This window comes from Epinephelus moara, chromosome 13 (genome assembly GCF_006386435.1).
Source record: "Epinephelus moara isolate mb chromosome 13, YSFRI_EMoa_1.0, whole genome shotgun sequence".
Taxonomy (NCBI): domain Eukaryota; kingdom Metazoa; phylum Chordata; class Actinopteri; order Perciformes; family Serranidae; genus Epinephelus; species Epinephelus moara.
The window spans coordinates 4,503,844-4,525,365 of NC_065518.1; the positions used below are offsets into that span (position 1 = coordinate 4,503,844).

Genomic DNA, 21,522 nt, shown 5'->3' on the forward strand with positions numbered 1-21,522 from the left:
GACATACCTAGGTTGTGTCGGCTTCATCTATGTCGTGTTGCATCTTTCTTTGCAGTTGATTTGCTTGTTTGTTCATTTCCTTCCTGTGATAATAATATTTAGGGTTCCCACCGTCATGAAAGTTCTGGAAAAGTTAAAGAATTAGGAAAACAGTTTTCCAGACCTGGAAATGGTTTTGAATTAAATAATGTTTTGGGAAAGTTTTGAATTGACATAGTTTTGTTTAAAATATGTTCATAAAAATCCCCAAACATGTCTAATGTCAGGCCAAATAAGTTCCTTTTATAACTAATTTGAAATCTAGTGCTGTGCTGCATAAATGTTGAAACATCGCTGATATCATGAGATACACAGAGACCAGACTGGCATTGCATCATCAGCAAGGCCACGCCCCTTTTTTTGGAGTAAAGAAACACGCTGTCATATCATCAGACTGAAAACAGGAAAATGGTAACCCAAGGCTTTCACACTGAGAATATAATATATATCATGTTTATTATCTGGCCAGTATGTTGGGTTATTGATCCACTTGGACGAGGGAATCCTGACGGTACATGACGGCAATCAACCTTAATTGATTAAGATATTGCGAACGCTCCAGGTTCAGGCAAAGTCACAAAATAATTACTAGCTATGTCGTTATTATTATTATTATTTTTTTAACAACAAATATATGCGTACAAACTTGTCAAAAATATAATCCAAACACGTCAAATTGCGTTGATGTCTACAAGATCTTTGGTTTTCTTTCCCTCAAAAAGGGGTGTGGCCTTGATATTTTGAAAAGTGACTGTATGTGCTGGTCTGGTTTATTGGCAGTGGATGTATGGAGCAGAATGTCTAATGAGCAAGTAAAGTTAGCAAGCACTAGCAGTTTTCTTGTCGCAAATACCTTGGGAGTGAGTGTTTAATAATGTATTGCTGTATAACTACATGTATATACGTGTACCCATTTTAAACTCCTTAAATAAAATCATGAAAATGGGGTAAAACATTATGGAAAAGTTAAAGCAAAGTTGTGAAAATCCACTGGGAAAAATGTGCAGGAACCCTAAATATAAATATAGATGTGGCATTACCACCAGCAGCACCTTGGTATTCCACTGCTACGCTGATGACAACCAGCTCTGTCTATCTCCCAAGCCTACTTCCACTCTTTCACCCAATTCCCTTTGTGACTGCTTATTGGATATTATCTCTTGGCTCTTGTACAACTTCCTCAAACTTAACAGTGATAAAACCAAGTTTCTCCTTGTAGAAACTAAATCTACTTTGGCTAAACCGCATAGTTTCTCCAAAGTCCGTCCTTCCCCTCAGGTTAAGAGTTGGGTGTCATCCTGGACAGTACATTGTCCTTTAAGGCCCACATCAATAATGTTACTCTGTCTACAGACTTTCATATGTAATATTAATCGTCTTCGCCCGTCACTTAAACCTCACGGCGCCGTTAACCTCGTTCACTTTATGGTTACATCCTGTATTGATTATTGCAGCTCTGTCCTCTTTGGTCTTCCTCTCAGTTTGTTGATCTTCAGGTGGCATCACTCTAGCGTCCTCTCAGAAGATTATTGAGTTTTTTTCCAGCTGACTTTTTATGATTTCACAAACATTTGGTCTCCTCCTTTCCCGATGTGCTTCAGTGGCTCATTTTGTTTTGTTTTTTTGTTTTTGCTTTCTCCCGTTTTAACCACAGCTGGCCAGAACTTCCTGTAATTGGTCTGAAGGTCTGAGCCATACAAAAAAAAAAAAAAAAAAAGTTTTCATACTTAAAACTGATCCGGGCTGACACCAACTCTTTTTGTCAGACCAAGTTTCCTGTTTGGTCCAAACCGTGGTCCAGAGAGGTTTCACACCTGTAATGTGAAAGGGCTCCTGATCCCACAAAGTAACAGGGATTTAAAGATTCGGGAGCTTTTCTGCTGAGACTAAAGCTCATCAGGGGCTTTTGTTTACTCTTGAATACATGTTGCATCAAGCTCGAGACATGCAGAAAGAAAACCATCTACACACACACACACACACAGGTACAGTAGCAGAGTGTGTTTGGTGTGAAGTTTGAAGTGGTGGTTCGATGTGAGACGAGGGGGCGTCCACACATCTCTACGAGGTTTATTATTCAGCACGAGCAGAATCGATGGTGTGTGTGAGGACGTTCATGGAAACCTGAAATGACCTGTATAACACACACACACACACACACACAGGAACAATAAGAGTAGCATCAGTCGTGACTGGAAGTTTTCTGAGTCATCGGCTCATGAGACGGATCTTTCTCTCTCTCTCTTCTGGTGATTTCATCTCTCTCTTTCAGTCCTCCCACTCTCTCTGCAGCTTTCCTTTCATTCTCCAGCTCTCAGTATTCCTCTAACTCCCCACTCGACTCTCATTCCCCTCCCTTCTTTCTCTTCTCTCCAAACCGAGGCTGCAGTTGTTGTGTAGTTTATAGATCTGAACGAGTCGTCCCTTCATTTCTCACAAGACTTTTTTTTTTTCTACAACTTAAGTGCATTAAAAGTGTTTGACTCCTTTGATGTTTAATGTTGACCAGCGACACAGAAAATATAACTGTAAATCATGCAAATATGAACACCTTATCAGGTTTTTACAAGCATTTTATTAATATTATTTTACCTTTATCAACATTGGTCAAAAGTCCAGCAACACCTGAAGTATGTAGAACAGCTTTATCTTCAGCAAGTGTTGCTGGAGTTCTCACCTCTTTTGACTTCTTTCCCTTCTCCATGCACCTTGGAAGTAGGTTGTGTTATGTCAGAAACCCCCACCCTACCTTTATCAACATCGAAAGCTTCGAGTTAGTTTACCTCTGGATCACTGAGCAAACATTTAAAGCACAGTTTTATTACAACTTGGGTATTATTGTCAGACTTCAATGTCTGCAAGAAGACAGTTTAATCCCAGTGAGATGTCACTTGACTGATTTTTCTATTAAACTTTTCTTCAGTGGAGTTGGAGTACTTAAAGGATAGCTGCTTTTATTACAGCTCGGGTCTTATTTTCTGAGTTTTGTTCAAGCAATCAGACAATCCCAGATCTCAGATATGCACGTACTGAGTGCAAAGGATGTCACAAGAATAGATGGTACCAAGTTGATGCCATAACTGTGGGTGTCTATGTATTTGACATTTTCCGACAAAAAGCAACATGTCAGAATTTGTACTTATCACACGTAATCATGAGCCAGGGATTCGTGCATAACCCACATATTTGGAAGGCTACAATCGTGTGGCCAATGCGCTGATGGGACTTAAGTAGGGGTCGGACATTCCTCGGGAGGCTGGTGTTCTGAACAATGTGAACACTGAGTAAACTTTGACTCATTTAAGGTCCGTCGTCACCATGTTTCTTCTAAACCTAACCACAGTAACTTTAAATTAACTACATAACTTTACATTAGGTACGTAATGTCATTTATGGAGTACAGATTTGTAGGATTTCATACTGCCCATTGTATGAGGATACTTTGACCAGAGATGCAATTCTTCCAGACCTGACGGAGCAGCATACGCCTACAAGTGTTCTAGTCTGCCGTTGAGTGCCAAAAGAAGAAGAAGAAGAAGAGCATGGAAGCACATGGAAGACAGCGACAAGTGCAGATGCAGCGACAGCTCCACGTCGACTCTTTGTGTTTTTCCTGAGTCCAGCGTGTTTTGTTAATAGTTTGCAATAGTTTGCTGCATATTTGCTACAAATGGCAGCAGCATGACTAATCTGCAATGAGCGCTGCACTTTTGCTTCTCTGGTCGATTGTCACTGTCACTTTTTACCCAGCTGCCCAATCACAGTGGAGGAGGGGCGGGATGAATAACCTACTACAAAGACCAACCGTCACATCTTACATGTACAAGTGCTGAACAGCAACAATAATGAAGGAGAAATATCATCACCTTAGAATTATTAGGTTCGTTGTCAAAATTGAGTTATTCATATATTCTTATTCTGTGAGGACTTGTTAACAAATAGTGGTACTTATGTTGTGTTGGAGGCAGATCATCAGAGGTTAATAATGACATTTAAATTTGTTTAATAAAGGATTGTACATTTTTTTTATCGTGGTATTGAATTGGATATCGATAATCATGAAATTTTAAATGGTATTGGTATCGACTACTAAATTTCTGGTATGGAGATGTGCCTGGTGAGCACAAGGTTAGTCAAAACTATAAGTCAGAACCAAGTTGAAACGCATCATCATAGGGTTACATGGAAGTTTATCTGAAAAATTCCTAAGTTGACATTTTGATAAGGTTACTAAGTAACCTGTTTGCAGACATTAACCCCATCCTTCCCTCTGTCACTTTACCTTCAGTGTTAAAGGCTGAGATCAGAGCTGAAACAAATAATCAATTATCGAATCGGCATAAAATTTATTTGCATCCGTCTTCACTCAACAATCACCATCGCCATCAACTTGCTGCATGTCATCCCCCCTCTCCTCCTGTCTTTCTACAGTTTTCCTGTCATTGAAGGCAAAAATGCCTAAAAAATAATAATAAAAAAAGAACCAATCCTTAAACCTACATGACATTTTTTTTTTTACCCAGTTACAAAACAAACTGTGCAGGTGTCTGAGCCATGTGGCGGAATGAACCAGCAGCAATTTTCTTTAAAGTTCAGCCAACTAAAGGTACTTGTTGACTGTTAACTATTGGTTAGAGATAGAAGGAAAAATAGTGTTGAATGTCAAACTCTTGTACTCGTACAAACTTTATTCTTTGCTGCACTAAAGCTGTGCTTTAGGAGCATCACACAACGTTCTAATTGTTTCATAATCATAATCATCCATTTAACGTTAAAATAAGTTTTAACAAAAAGACAATAGAAATGTACCCAAGTGCTCAAAAACTGATTATAATAACAACCAAAAAGGTATAGGCCAAAGCCATAGCGTCACCATCCAGCCATTCCAATTTCTTTTATCTAAAGGTTCTTTATTTCTGTCATTCTGTGAGAGCAGCGTTCATAAAGACAGCTCAGAAAAGTGGAGTTTTTCAGCACCTTGGCTCTTGAAAACCATTACCTTATGACCTCAGGACAAAAAGCTCTTTGTGAATGACATTAACTCCAACAAACGTTAGTCACTGTCAATTTCCTTCTTTTGCTCTTTCAGTCACTTTTCTTACAGTCACATTGAAGTGAGGGGAGGTGACTAATCCTGTCAGCGCTCAGTTCATGGCTTAATGACAGTTTGATGCGACACATTAGCAGGAACCAGGACATTGGACGAGTTTCAGACAAGAGAATGCTTTCTCAAGTTTCTGCTTCTTCAGACACAAAGAGAGTTTGTTGAGTTTGGCCTTTCTATTGTTCTGACATTTTGTTGTAGCTCTTTTTTTCAATTGGATGCAGTGAGGTGAAGTTGTTGAATTGCAGTTAGCTGATGTAGAGAGTTAATGTGAGCTGAAGTTGTGACGTTGCAGTGAGCTGAAGTTGTGACGTTGCAGTGAGCTGAAGTTATGACGTTGCAGTGAGCTGAAGTTGTGACATTGCAGTGAGCTGAAGTTGTGACGTTGCAGTGAGCTGAAGTTGTGACGTTGCAGTGAGCTGAAGTTATGACGTTGCAGTGAGCTGAAGTTGTGACATTGCAGTGAGCTGAAGTTATGACGTTGCAGTGAGCTGAAGTTATGACGTTGCAGTGAGCTGAAGTTTTGACGTTGCAGTGAGCTGAAGTTATGATTTTACAGTGAGCTGAAGTTGTGATTTTACAGTGAGCTGAAGTTGTGACGTTGCAGTGAGCTGAAGTTGTGACGTTGCAGTGAGCTGAAGTTGTGACGTTGCAGTGAGCTGAAGTTGTGACGTTGCAGTGAGCTGAAGTTGTGACGTTGCAGTGAGCTGAAGTTGTGACGTTGCAGTGAGCTGAAGTTGTGACGTTGCAGTGAGCTGAAGTTGTGACGTTGCAGTGAGCTGAAGTTGTGACGTTGCAGTGAGCTGAAGTTGTGACATTGCAGTGAGCTGAAGTTATGACGTTGCAGTGAGCTGAAGTTGTGACATTGCAGTCAGCTGAAGTTATGACGTTGCAGTGAGCAGTAGCTGGGTGTCGCAGTGTTGCTGTGGTCTGTAGTGTAGATGCAGCGAGCAGAGGGAGTCTGTAAGTGCAGGATAACTGTTGCTGTGTGACACCCTGGGAGACACTAATGCGACATTTCTTTGATTGATGCGAGTCATTTCCTCGCTGTCACACACTCCCCGAGGTGCTGCTGGAAAAACTCCCACACACTCATAAACTCTCTCATGACACACACACACACACACACACACACACACACACACACACACACACACACACACACACACATCGTACAGCCCATTAAAGTTATGTCTGCTTCTGCTATACTGCTGAGTCGTGACTCGACAACCTGACAGCTACAAGTTGTTACGAGTGTCGAGACAACAATAACTGCTCAGCCAATCAAGCAAACAGAAGGTGCACGTTAGGAGTATTTGTTCTGCAACATTTCATCCAAACAGCTTATTAGTTAGCGCTGAGCGTGACTTTTACTTTGTAAATCAAACACAGTGTTTATTAGAGTGTGTGTCTCCTCTGCTGCATTAAACAGTAATGACCTGTAAACAGACACTTTGATTGTTTCTGACATAACTACCATTGACACACAGCTTTTATTCAGCAGCTCATGTTTCTCAACGTGTGTGAAGATGAGATGAAAAGGTCTGGGACACTCGTTTTATCTTCATGGTAACTATGGGTTACATAAGGTCTTTTAAAATTCAGACATGATGTTTACATCACATGCACACGCAGCCATACGAATACTGAAAGTATATTTGGACCCAACATGGAATACTGAAAGTTTGTAAGATAAAATGTTTTCATACAAAATTTAATCAGTTAACAGAAATAAAGCTGTTTAAAAAGTCTGATGAATATGTGTCTAGGTATAAAATGTGGTTAGGATGTGAAGTTTTTTCCTTTTTTTTTTGTATTTAAAGTCACTTTTTTACATTAATTACTGAATCAGAAACACAAAGTTCTGTTTTTTGTCCAGTGGTTAAATCACACAGTTGCTTTTGGGGGAGCATGAATGCACCCACCTAGATGCAAAAATATACTATAAATATATTTTAATTCATATAGAATATTTATGGTCAGGGACACATTTAAATAAATGATTTAAACATCTAAATGGAGGCTGCTCGGTGTGTGAACTTATTTGTTTTCTACTTTGCCAGACTCCTGATGTGTCCCTGACGAGCAGCCCCCTTTGGGGCTGGAAAATGAAACTGACGCTGAGGTGCCAAAAACTGCAGCTCTTTGAATGGCCACTTGAGGCCGGCTCCAGGAGCGAGTCAGTCCCCACAGACCCCCATGTTAAAATGTCCGACTTTACAGCAGAAATAAACATGTTTGCAGCCTGGTACAAAAACCGTTTTGGTTTCTGTACAGGGGGTTAATTTCTATATAACTCACCCATTTACATTTCCTTCAGACTTAAAGTTACACATAAATAAAGGCGTACACTTCGAGCGACAGGCTGTCTGCCGACAGTTTTCTCAGCTTCTCTGTCAGATCCACAACTCACCCCTCCACAGCTCCTCCCTCTCGACCAAATATGGTCACTTCTAGCTCCAAAAATCAAAGATGGCGACAGCCATGATGCCAGATTCGAGGCTTCAGAATGGGAGTCCACAAACCAGTGGATGACATCATGGTAGCTATGTCCATTATTTTTACAGTCTATGGTCACAGACAAGGACGATGTCATCGGTGCAGGACGTAATGGTTATTTGGCACGCTAACGCTTTATAACTTGCCTATTTTACACTGAGTTGGTGACCTGAGCGTCCATCATTTGTCCTATGTCAGAAGTCGTGTTGAATTCTGTTGCTGGTTGAAGAATGGCATGCCATCCCACTGCAGTGTGTGAGCAGTGTATGGTTCTTCCATACGCTACTGAGGCTCCTGTTTGTCAAATGAATAAATTGTTAAATTGCCAATATGTCGTGTGTCCTCAGACTTTAATCATCCAATCCACCAAACAAGACTCAACAGCAAAAAAGCTGTCTGGCATTGGCAGAGAAGATTTGGCAAATTTTTCATGGGCGCAACTCACATACTCAGCTCTGCTGCTCATCCCACAAATGCATGTTCCTTACAAATGTGGCACCATTTAAACGGGAAATTAACAGGCTTTCCAAAGGTATAAGATTTATTGCCAAGAAGCGTTGTTATAACAAAGAGGAAATTACCAAACACAGATAGCCTTACTTTTTGTGCTTAGTTTATATATACACACCAATCAGCAGAAACATTCAAACCACTGACGGATGAAGTGAATAACTTTGATTAAATTTGTTCCAATGCATTGTTCTGCTGGGAAAACTTTGGTTCTGGCATTCATGTGGACACCACCTGACATGTTCCACCCACCCAAACACTGTTGCAGACCAAGTACCCCTCCTCATCGCAACAGTACTCCCCAATGGCAGTGGCCCCCCAGCAGAAAAAAGCAGCATGCCACACTACATCTTAAAAGATGCTCAGTGTCGGCAAAGGTAAAATGTTTTCGCTTGAACATGCACAGTTTGTCTGGTCACGACACAACACAGTTAAACTGTCCTGAGTACAGTCACTGACACATTATCAGCCAGCACTTACTCATCACTGAGTCTCCCCCGCCTTTCCTCACTCTTCTTCAGTTTCATAGTAACCAAAAACAGCCTCCAGATGACCTCTTCTTTAACCTGTCTGTGGAGAACATCCTGTTCACTGGAACAGAAAAGCAGCAACATCACAGACAAATAAAGGATGTGAAAAAGGAGATAGACAGATTCCACACCTCCACATCTCCTCCTCATCTCTTTATCTCCTCTCGTTCTGATTGGCTTCTTGCAAAATGAAGATTATACAATAAAGTTTGGAGAAAAACAGCAAGATAGAGTTGGTCCTGCAGCACTGCAGCACTGCTTATTGTTGGGAGTAAAGTACATTTACTCAAGTACTTTAAAACAGTTTTGTATTTAAATTCACTACATTTCAAAGCGGTAGATTGAACCTTTTACTGCACAACATTTATCTTGAGTTTTTGGTGTTTTGCAAATTACTTTGATACAAAACAAACTTCTAAAATATGATGCACAGTTCATACGTTATTTTCGTGTGACTCTGGGTTTTTTTTCCCGTAGAAAAGAGAAACATCTACCAACGCAGAAAAAAATACTTCTGCTTTTTAGTGCAGACAAAAGCCATGGTTGAAGGCATTATGTTTTGAGTGGTGATACATATGTACCTTTGTTCGTCTGTACGTCCGTCTGCCCCACTCTCATGATACAACATCTCAAGAACGCTTCAAGGGAATTTCTTTGGCTATTTCATTCAAACTAAATGATGAACTGATTAGAATTTGGTCGTCAAAGTTCAAGGTCACCGTGGCTATCTATCTTATTCTTGTGAACACAATATCTCAAGAACACCTTGATTTGGCACAAATGTCCACTTGGACTGAAGAGTAAACTGATTAGAACTGGTCAAAGGTCTCTGTGAAGGTCTCATGAACACGATATCTCAAAAAGGCCTTGAGGGAGTTTTTTCAAATTTGGCACAAACGTCTGCTTGGATTCAACGATGAACTGATTAGAATGTGGTGGTCAAAGCTCCAAGTTCACTATGACCTCACAAAACATGTTTCAGCCATTACTCAAGAATTCATACACCAATGCCTAATAGGATAGATCGATGAAGTGATACACTGTGACATCATAATGTAATGCAGAAACACTTTTCTGGCCGTTACTCAATGTCATATCTCAGGAACAGAAGGGGAGACATTTGGTCAGATACTGAATTGGTGACTCTAATCTTGAAACTGTGCTGATTGTATAGATCTTCTGTGTGTGAAGCATCCATGTTTTCACTGACATGGATGGAGACTGTCAGAGACACTGGACTGGTGGGCGGAGGCGCACAACCGTGAGGTGGTAATTCTAAGATTCTCAAAGATCAAGATTATTTTTTTTATAATGCCAGTGCAGCGACATAAACACAATGATGTCAACACAAAAAAATGGTGAAACTTTCTTACTGCTTTTCATTGCTTGTTTAAGAAAATTAAGTATTGAGGACGTTATTATTGTCAGAAATGTCTTCATAAGATTGGGAAAGGAGTTGCAGACGTCCAGATTGGCGTTGGCACTGTGGTGCAGTGGTTAGTGTTGGTTACCTCCTGGCTCAACTCCTTCTGGGGGAGCCCTTTTGGTTACCTCCTGGCTCAACTCCTTCTGGGGGAGCCCTTCTTTGCTGATTTTGCATGTTCTCCCCGTGTCAGCGTGGGTTTCCTCCTGGTGCTCCAGCTTCCTCCCACAGTCCAAAGACATGCAGGTTAATTGGTGACTCTAAATTGTCCGTAGGTGTGAATGTGAGTGTGAATGGTTGTCTGTCTCTATGTGTCAGCCCTGTGATAGTCTGGCGACCTGTCCAGGGTGAACCCTGCCTCTCACCCAGTGTCAGCTGGGATAGGCTCCACCCCCCAGGGACCTCCAAAATTTGTAATATTGAAAGAGTAAAAAAATCAGTACAATCCAACATCAAACAAAAAAATCACAGTTTTCCTTTTTTAAGTTGCAAAAAACATATCTGTCTGAATTATCATGTCTGCAGGTCTCAAACTTATTTTCTTTGTGCTGAAGAGATTCTAACGATTCAGTAATACATGTAATATACTGTAGTTCTGTTGAGGCAAATAAGATTTAAATATAATATCTGTCTTCATGGATCTGACCTTGTGTTGACGTGTTACAGAATAATTTGTGGTCTGTCATAAAGACTGCGTGACGATGTGTAAAATTGCCAAAACATTTGCATAATGAGAAACATGTCTGAAAGGGGCCTTACAGAGTATTTACACACATGACCAGTCTGTCATAGGTGATGATAACTGAGCAGCGATGCATCGCAACACAGATATTCAGATGAGGGAATTTAAGTGTCTGTGTATTGGTATAAAACGGCCAAAGCCTTTCATAGTATTCTTCCCTCTCTTCTGTCCCTGCCCCCCGCCTCTCTTCTTCACCTGTTGGTCTTCAATGGGAACCATGGAAACAGTGCTGAGCCAATGAGCAGCCGTTGCCGCTGGTTGCGGCTCAGCTCGTCTCCTCGGCAGAGGCTGGCGGGATGTTGGCACATTAATTGTTTGGAGTTGTTTGTGATGTCAAAACAGTGTTATTGTTTGTTGGCGTTCTTTTCTCCTGGGCGGTTCTCTCCCTCAGCTGGCTGCTGCAGGCTCAGTGGAGCTGTAACTCCTGACGCAGCTGAAATGATGCGCTGACAAGTCTGGAGATATTTGAGATTTTGCCTCATGTTCAGACCCAAACCAGCAGTAAATGTATCCACTAAAAAGTATAGTGTGTGCAGAGCGCCATTGTTTTTAAAATCACATCCTGAGCCACACTGTAACACCGCCTGGCATGTTCCTTCATCACCATGAACACACACACAGTAGTTTGTTGTGACTCCACGCACACTGTCCTGCTGCCACAAATACTCGTTAGAGCGCCAAACATAGATTAATCCACCGCTGAAAATAGTCCCCAACAAATGCACTGTTTCCTCCTGTCTCAGGAGAACACTGAGACTTTTCATGTACTAAATTATATTTATGTATTCAGACTTCGCTCTGAGGCCCATCTGATACTTTGAGTTGCAGTGTGCTTTGCAGGCTGCTCCAGTCGCTGTCGGCTTCTGCTTGTTCTTAATTTTAAGAATTTTGTTGAATAAATTGCTGGATTTTTTCAGTTGATACTTAAAGATGGTGCAGAGCATCAGTGCAGCAGCGTCGCAGCTCTCTTTCAGTGGTGTCAGTTTTGATAACAGTTATTACCCAGAGCTGTCAGTCTAATGAGCAGCTCCATAATCACTGACCCACTGACATTTACACTGACACTATAGATTCACTGTTTTACACACATAAAACATTTTGGATCAATGTCTTTAAAGGGCCAGTGTGTAATATTTGGCATGGTTTATTGTCAAATCTGAATCTGAATCTGAATATTCTACCCATTAATATGTTTACATAAGTGTATAATTGCTATAAAATAAAATTCGTTTGGTTTTCGTAGCCTTATAATTATGCTTTTATATATATATATATATAGCAAGGGCCTTGCTTCAGAGAGGTCGCCATCTTGCACCGCCATGTATGTACGGCAGACCGAGCGGACAATCCAGCCAGCCAGAGAACGCGTTTCGTGTGTATAAATGAACCAACGAAGACAGCGGAAGGAAGGAAGAAGGAGGAGGAAACAGCAGAGAGTGTTAGTAGTTCGTCGATAGAGAGTAGTGAAAAGTTTTTTTAGTTATAAAGTTTGCGAATGGACCACACTTACCACGCAACAGGAGAGAATGAACCCGAACCGTCATCTGCGAGGAAAAGAAGACGCAACTTCACTCCTTGTGATGCACTCTCTGCGGCGCTTTTCCTCCTGATGATATATCTCCCCAACGATGGTAGCAGTAGCACCGAATCCCATTCTGTGCATTCAGCCTCTCTTCTCGCCCGCTCAGCATCAAACACATGGAGTTCCTCATCTGTATGCTCCGGCTCAAACAGGTATGGCTCTGGGTCTGTGTCCGCTACAAGAAACTCTTCAAAATCGCGTTCAAAGTCGTCCATTGCAGCTACTATAGTCCGGAGATATTGCTAGGCTAAATAAACAGCTGAGCTCTGTTTACCGGCTACGCTGTCAGTCAGTGTGCGGGCTGGAGATTGGTGGAGCAGAGAGGGGAGGGGGTCCCCGCTAGGTATTGTAAACGAGTATGTGTGTATGAAGTGTGTGTGTTACGCTAGAAGAGTCAGAGTTTGGGACGGAGTCTTTTACCCCCTGGAGTGTTACCGGAGTTTTTGGAGTGCTCAAATAAACTGGCCTTTTTCCCGAACGCTCCTCTGGTCTCCTGCTCGTGAGGGATTCATTACAATATCGTAACATGGTTTAGATTTCTAAATAAACATTCACCTCGTCGCTAGATAGACCTACTCCTGAAAAACTCGTGTCTGCGCAAGGCTTTTTGTCCCTACGAGGCCACCGTCATTTACCCGACGGGAGGGGTGAGCGAGTGAGCCCTGCAATCTAGAATTTGACCACTGATGTCACTGTTTTCAACGGTTTTCAACCCATTTTACACAGTGGCCCTTTAAAAAAAAAAACAGCAGGGCCACATATGTCTGCGCTGTGTGGCTGGTACAGTGCAGTGTTTGGACAGAAAGCAGTGAAAGAAGTGGTGCTGATATTAATTATCTATTTACTTGACATGAGTTAGAATTTAGTTTTGTGGTGGTCTGTGTTTGATATTCAGTGTTTAAAAAATCTTATTTATTTCTACTTTTCTTAAGTATTTCATGTCCTAAATGAAATAGTGATTACATATCAAGTGCTATTGATTTTTTATTTATTTATGTTAATGGATTAATAAATTAAACATGAATATCACAACTTTCCGCCCCCAGTTTTCATTGACACACCTCGATCAAATCATTCAATTTAAATGAAAACAAAACATTCAAATCAAAACAGATCAATTCCAATAAACCAAACAAAACAACACAAATCAGTAACTGCCTTTGTATTCTGTATAAATTCCTCTCAAATCATTTTGACTTTCTCTGATTTTAAACAGCTTTTTGATACAGTTAGATAATTTATTTATTTTTGCTCTGTACATGATTGTAACAGTTTTGAAGCTGAACAAATCTTTGAATTTCAGTGCTTTGAAGTTGATAAAGAAATATTTAATAAATCTTGAATGGAGGTGAAGTTAAAACATTTGTTTCTGGATTTCAAGAATTATAGAGATCATGACACGCAGACCACAAAAAGACTTGTCTCCTTCAACACCTGAACTTTCATTTAAGGACGCTGACAAGCAAAGACGCTGTATTTGCCTGATGACAGAGAGAACTGTTTCCATCTAATATCTGACATGGCGTTCACTGGATTTGATTTCCATGGGCGAGAGGAATTTTCCTAATCAATCACTAAAGACCTGCATATCCACCTGAATCTTATGTCAAGTCCACTGTAGGGCTGTCACTTTTTCAGAAAATCAAGGTCGAACGAGTTTAAAATGACCCGTAATACGTTCGAATAAATTATGCTTCTCAGATGTTTTGGTGTTGTGATTGTCCGCTCAGGACGGCTTTGCTCGCTATTGTCCTGCACTTTCGTAGCAAAACAACACATTAACATCAGCTTCGTTTAATGATAGGTCAGTAGGGCATGCAATAGGTCAACATGATTCAACAATTCTTAGAGCGCCCTCTGTTGGATCACAAGGCAAACTACATCAAGTTGTCTGATGCACCTATAGAGACTACAGCCGACATTTGGCACAAGTAATTACAGCTCGAACATGAACTTTTCACCTCATGTCCGGAACTCAAATAAAAAGTGACAGCCATAGTCCACTGTAGGTCCACACCATTACCAAGCTGGTCATGCTAGCATCTCTGTTTTGTCGGGGTTCCAAGAGTGGAGCAGAGCCAAGTCAAGAGAAAAAAAAACACAATATCAAAACTACAATAATTGAAAAGACACGTCAACTTAGAACAGTTTTGATAGTCTTATCTCGCTCGCTATCGTTGTTATTACTCCTTACTGGCTCCAGCACACCGCTTAATAACACGTGACAATAGTGTTAGTCCTGCCCATGGCAGTGATTGGTCAATCTTTAGTCACCCCTGCAGCGCTCATTGGTTGTTTTTAACTTTTAACCAAGGAACTGCTGTTTGATCTGACAATACCAGAATCAGTCAACTCCAACTGAGGGCCACTCGGGCAGATTCAAAAGTCTGGACCCAGGCAAAAGCTGAGCAGTTTTATTCTGTATACATGTAACTACTGAAAACATTAAAATGACAGAAGTTGAGAGGAGTCAGTGTTTGTTCGGTTTAACAGGCAGCTTGACACACTTCACTCACTCACCGTGTTTTATTTGGTTTGAAAATGAAGCCAAACGATCTGAAGAACATTTACTGCACACCCTGAAACATTTAGGAACTTCTGTCACTTCAGTTCTTCATTCAATAAGTCTGATTTATCTTGTGTGTGTGTGTGTGTGTGTGTGTGTGTGTTGACATTAGTAGGGTCATTGAGGTTGGTAGTTTTCCACTGGCGGTGGTGCAGAGCAGTAAATATGAGGTGCAGCAGGTCGCTCAGAGATACCTGAGAATCCACTGGTCGACACTCTCCCAACACTGCAGGTTCAAACTTCAAGTTTGACCTTTGGCCTCTAAAGTCTCACTAATTTGTATCACTATGACTTTATGTTTGTGTGCAGATTACTAACTAACTACTGAGGTATACAGGCGACCTCTGACCCTGTAATCCATCTCTAAGTGTTTCTCTGAATGATTCATAGCAGTGTTGATATTCTTTTTTTTATGAAGAATATTTGCTGCTTTACACAAGTCTAAGTTTAATCTCTATAGTCTCAGTGAGCCACTTGTTAGCAACCACCTTTTTCAAGACATGTAAACGCTTCAAAATTCACAGTTGTTTTCTGATGTATTTTATGTCGTAGAACAAATCATGAAAGGCGCCAAAGCCTGTGTGAACCTCAGACCTTATTTCAGACTTCTAACCAGAAACCCATTCAGGAAAAACCCACTGAATTTGAGATGAAGGAAACAAGGAAACTATGAAAGAAGGAAGAGTCATGAAGTCAGTGACAGCATTTGAATCTTCTAATCTAATTTTTTGCCAATTAGGGCCATTAGTATAAAACACTATCTAACGTTAGCCCTCTTGAATATTATTAAATATCAATAATAGGGCAAGGTCACCTGCATTAATCTAAATAACTCCACTGCACTAACAAACTTGTGTTTTTAGATCTTCATGTCAATAAAATCATTTGCAAATATTGTACAGCGTTCAGAGTGAATAGCACAGCAAGTGATATAACGTTACCTAAAGCTAGTAACGGTTAGCATTAGCATATGTCACCACAGTTGCTACTGACGCTATCCATATCCCTTAGTTTTAATTTTTTCTTTGTCGGACCTTCTCCTCTGTGGCTGTTTCTCAGCCATCTCTCTGTCTTGATAATGCACTGAAGATTTTAGCACCTCATTGCACGTTGTTTCACGGCGGTGCAGCTAGTTAGCTAACGTTAGCTCCCACCCAACCCTGCTTTAAACTCTGGTTTGATCACTATGCTAGGAACAGCAAGCTGGAAAAGTTCAGTTGAACTGTACCTCACTATACACATTCCCAAATTAGTAAATACGCCAGTCGCCGTTAGCTGAGAAGCCGCTGCACTGCTGCGCGCCGCCACTGTAGAAAAAGCTACAGCTAACCAGCAGAGACTGCAGAAGTGGGCAGTTGGCCCCATGTTTCCACATGTTAATGCAGCTAGCTGGTTGTTTGTCAGTAAAGCTAACAGAAAATTACAAAAAGGCAAAACATTAACATTTGACCATGTCTAAATGGATAGCATTTCAAATGCAGCGCTAAAACTCACTGAGATAAAAGAGCGCGGGGACTAAAAGGAGAGGCCTCATGTTGAACATCCTATTTTGTTTTTCTTAAAAAAAATTAACTTGACATCTTGACACAGTGACATCCTTTATTTTGTTGGTAACCATTGTATAATTGCAGTATTACTAACAACACTGTCACCATGAGGTCACCAAACACTCTCTGGCTGCAGCTTCTCCAGTGTGAAGATGTTCTGCTTTTGTTTGTTTTTTATTTAAGAAAAAATGAGATGAGAGTTTGTTTTTCCAGAGAGAAAAGTGTTGGGAAATAAAATACGATATAAACAGTAAAGATTATCAATAAAACCAAATGCACCATGTTTGAAACGTAACCAGGCGAGCAGCTAACAAGCATCATTTTAAACTAACACACTTTGGCTTCACCAGACTCTGAGCAGAACATTTTCAGGACCAAACAGTTAATCAATGAAGAGGGAAATAAAAGACACATTAATCAAAAATGAAGACAATAATTAAACATCATAATCAGTCACCATTTCAGCTGTGTAACAGGAAGCCATGACTCAAACACATGCACATCCTGTGACTCTCCACAGGGAGAATAATTCAGCTGAAATTACTGGGATCCCCTGATTTTATTACATTTTATAGCCTTTTTATATTTGTATATTTATTTTGCTGCAGTGACTGTTGTTTCCTCTGAAGCATCCCAGTGAATTTAATCTCCTGCTCCTCACACTGTCACCTCCCCTCGCTCTGCTGTTTGTTCTTTTCAAAGCCCGAAGCTGCTGCCCCTCCTCCACCGGGGTTTACACTCTGTGTGTGTGTGTGTGTGTGCATATGTTGGTGTGCCCAGTGATATGACAGGCACACACACACACACACACACACACACACACACACACAAAGCTATCCGCCTCTTCTTCTCAAACATCTCTATCTCATTATTTCTCATCCTGCCTCTCCTTCTCTCTTGCTCCACCACTCATTCACTCTCTTGCTGAGAGTGTGTTGTGTGTGTGTATCCACTCGTGTGTGTGTGTGTGTGTGTGCCGATGTGTCGCGATGCGCTCGCCGGTGGTGAACAGGTGTTCAGTACAGTCAGCCAGAGCTGGAGCTCCACAGTAGGAGCAGTTAGAGACACACTCTCACTCACACACACACACCCAGAATCGAGCATCACATCTGGGGGCTGCCGGCGTCTCTGCCCCCCCTCTGGAGATGATCCCGAGCTCCAGAGGCAGCCAGGAGGCATCAGACAGAGAGATTTAACACAGCCGAGGAGACTCAGATGCTGGGGTAGATCTGCTGCTGAACAGCCTCTTGTACTTCCTCCGGAGGATCCTCATTTATCTCCACTCTGTCCAGTGAGTATTACTGACGGCAGAATTTTCACTTTATGGGTTAAAATCTGTGGAAACTGTGACCGAATCTTAAAAATCACCCAGCAGGTTTATTTTGCGGCTTTGAAGCAACTTTTGCGGCTCAGTTTGGATCCGACAGGTGTCTCATCTGGTTGTTATAGTTCTGTATCTGGTGTTCTGGTGCAGGATTGTCCACCGGTTCAGGTGCACTGGGACCCAGTTTAAGCCAAGCTGGGACTGCTGGGAGCTACGTCTGTTCTTTGTTGAATTTTGCTGCAGTCCAGCGTGAAGTCAGACTGCGGCTTTGAGTCTTACAGTCGCTGCTGTTCTTCTCGGAGAAGGAAGAGAAATGTCAGCTTGCAGGGGACATTTGATGAAACGATCAGATTCTTGATGAAATTCATCCTGTCACAGCCGTGCGGTGTTTGTCATGGTGACGATGCTGTGAAGTGTCTCCGGGGACAGTTTGACACGACGGAGCCTGGAGGAGGTTGTTCTTAACAAACACCAGAGAAGAAATTCAGATTTTTTTTTTAATATTTTACTGTGAGCGTTGGATGTTTGGACTGTGAGCACGGGGAGGTAGACAGAAGGTGTGAGAACTTTCTGAACGTCCTCTTCTTGTTCTCTCGGATCTGTTTCCTCTCGATCTGGTGTGAGTTCACCTGGAAACACCTGTCGGGGATAAACTTTAATTTTTCTCTTCAGAGTGGATTTTTTCAACTGTGGATTTATTATTTTCAGGTTCTCATCAACCCCTTTCTCCTGCTGTGTGTGTTCGTATGTGTGTGTGTGTGTGTGTGTGTGTGTGTGTGTGTGTGTGTGTGTGTGTGTGTGTGTGCGTCAGGTCTGACAGTAAGATCTCTCGGTTGGCCCAGAGGTGGAACCAGAGGGCGGCAGGAGATGCTCTGATTAATGACCTGAAACCCCTGTTTTACCCAGGAATCCCCCGATCCTCACTCAGCCTGGACAGGTGAGGACACACACACACACACACACACACACACACACTTGCATTCCTTGCTATCCTGATGGCATTGCTGCACAACAAGGTGTCCTGAGATGGGAAAATTAAGGGTGAAAATGTGCAAAAAGACTCTTTAAGTCCAGAATGTTTTTAAACTACAACATAATGTTGAAATCACAAAAATCCCACATGAATATGATTTGTGGTTCCTCATAATCGATGTGTAGTGACTGAGAGCTGAAGCACTTCAAGTCTCTGATGGTCATGAAACTCAAAGAACACAGATGATGAACAGCTGTGTAAATATCTGTTTCAGTGATAAAAAGTCAGACACAAGAGGCCAGTGGACATAAAAAAAAAGTAACAGAGCGAAGTGAACTACAACTCCCAGGGTGCATTTCAGTAACAAACAGCCAATCACAGAGCTTTGTAGACTTTGTGGACACTGGATTAAACATCAGCAGTTTAAACTGTTTTACTTTTGGATGAATTTAGCAGCAGTGGCTTCGTTTTGCATTCTCGTATTCTTCAATGAAGCTGCAGCACTGATTCACATCTCTGACTGGCTTCTTTGCCATGGCAACAGCAGCTTAGGCTCATGGGTATTGTAGTGTTAGAGGCATCCACCAAAGCAGCATTAAAAACAGTCATGATTGTGAAGGAGATGCAGGAGGAGGCAGTGGAATAATGGACTGTGTAAAGAAGGTAAAGTGGAGTCTGTTATTGGAAAGACTGATTGAAGTTAGAGTAACCCACGCCATTGGATTAGTTTAACCCATGCTGTTGCTATGGTTACCTGCAGTTTGATTTACCTTGAGCTGTGATTTAGAGGATTGGTTAAACCTAAGGTCCTGTTCCTAAACCAGCTGCTCACTGTAGGTTTTATCAGACAAACAGACTGATAAAGTTCATTTGTAGGGGACTACTTTCAGTGGTGGAATAATCCACATTTAGTGCTCTGCTGAGTATTTATAGCAGCAGGATGGTGTATGTGGGATTAATTAGAAATAAACTACAGTGTGTGTGTTCATTATGGAGGAACATGTCACCCACTGACAGTGTGTGGCTCATAGGTGTGTTTCTAACAACAGTGGAGCTCTATGGTAACAACAGCTGTTACACAACAGACTGAGTGGTACAACCTTGATAATCTCACTGATCCTGGTGGGGTTAATTGGTGGAATGGCCCTTTAAAGTCTTGGATTGTAGCAGAATGACAGTGATTGGCCTGAGGGGGGCGCTACACGTCTTCCGCTTCCTCCCACTGTTCAAAAATGAAGACAAAATATCCGAGAACCAGCCGCTGCCATCTTGTCGAGTGTATCTAGTCTTGTAAAACAGTTATGATACAGTATCGACATATTGCCCAGCCCCTAGGTACGATTCATTGGTACCCTGCCTGAGGATGATCGCCCCCCTCTTTCACCCTTCACATTAGTTATTGTCATGTACCCGAGAACACTTGGGTCATCATCTACGCAACATTTCGACCTTCACATCATGCCTCCTGTGGTTTATATAATAGAGACACTGGGAGAATGACGTCTCACCTGCCCTCCTGCTGTATCACCCATGGCCGTGGACTTCATAGGATGAGCTCGACACATGTTGCGGACATATGCAGATTTCAGAGGAGACTTTGGCATTGAGAAATTCCTTTTCAACTCTACTCACCAACCGCTCTTTGTATTAATGCGTTAATTAATTAACTTAGTCTTAACAGTTACCGTAAACTACAACCATAAAGTACACGTGAACCGTACGAGAGACCACCTTTTCGACAAATCACGGCGAGGGTACGGTACACAGTGTTGACACTAATCAAACCAACTGGACTTTGGGGTGAAATGTTGTCAGGTTCAGGCTCAGGTCTCTGATGGGAAAGCTTCCTCAGAGCAGTTTGTTGTTTTCTGTATCTTCAGCTCAGCATCCTCATTATTCTATACAGCTCTTACACATTATGTTTTACCTCAGAAGACCGGTGTTTCCAGTCTATATTTATGCAATACGGACACTGAACAGTTATTACGTCTGTGAGGGAGGTTATGTTTTCAGTTTGGTCCAGTTTGTTTGTCAGTCGGATTACAGAAAAACTTATGATGTGGTTTTAATGAAACTTTGTGGAAGGGTGCAGCATGAGCCCAAAGAACCCATTAAATCTGGTGCGTATCCAAATCAGAGGGCGGATACACAGAGTATTTTTCATTTTAACATTGTATGAAAAGTCGTTGTGCCTTGGCAGAGGTCTGCACGCTCTGAGTGCCTCTCTAGATGGTGTGTGTTATCATGTCTCGTGTCCATACTGGCTGTGAAGTGATCTCTGCTTAACACGACTACACTGTCAGAGATGGAGGACTAAATGTACTACAGCCTCATTTCCACTGCACAGGACGGCTCAGCTCAACTCACTTGAAATCTTTTTTTATTGTCAGAAGTTGTGGGTAATACCTGGTACTGTTTTGGTACCACCTCAGTTGAGGTTCGAGGTACTAAAACCCTGCAGATCGCCAATCGGTTAGGGAGAATTGTCACGGAAGCAACATGGGACAAATGAAAGAGTGATTCCAGAGAGAAGCAGACAGAGGGGTCTACAATCTGTGTTTGAAGGATATATCCAGGATGTCAAACTGACTCAGCAGCAACAACAGGTTAAAAAGACAAAGATAGTTAGAAGCTAAAGCCGAACTATAGGCTACAGATCACAGTGTAAAAGTGAACCACCACA

General features: G+C 41.6%; 1 protein-coding gene across 1 annotated transcript in view; it reads left to right on the top strand.

Annotated features, from left to right (window-relative positions):
• Positions 1-21,522, top strand: part of ankfn1 (ankyrin repeat and fibronectin type III domain containing 1) — a 151,861-nt gene that overhangs the window by 65,623 nt on the left and 64,716 nt on the right. The window contains exon 7 of the mRNA XM_050060779.1: positions 18,678-18,803. Coding sequence (XP_049916736.1) covers positions 18,678-18,803 — 126 coding nt within the window. The remainder of the gene's footprint in view (positions 1-18,677; positions 18,804-21,522) is intronic.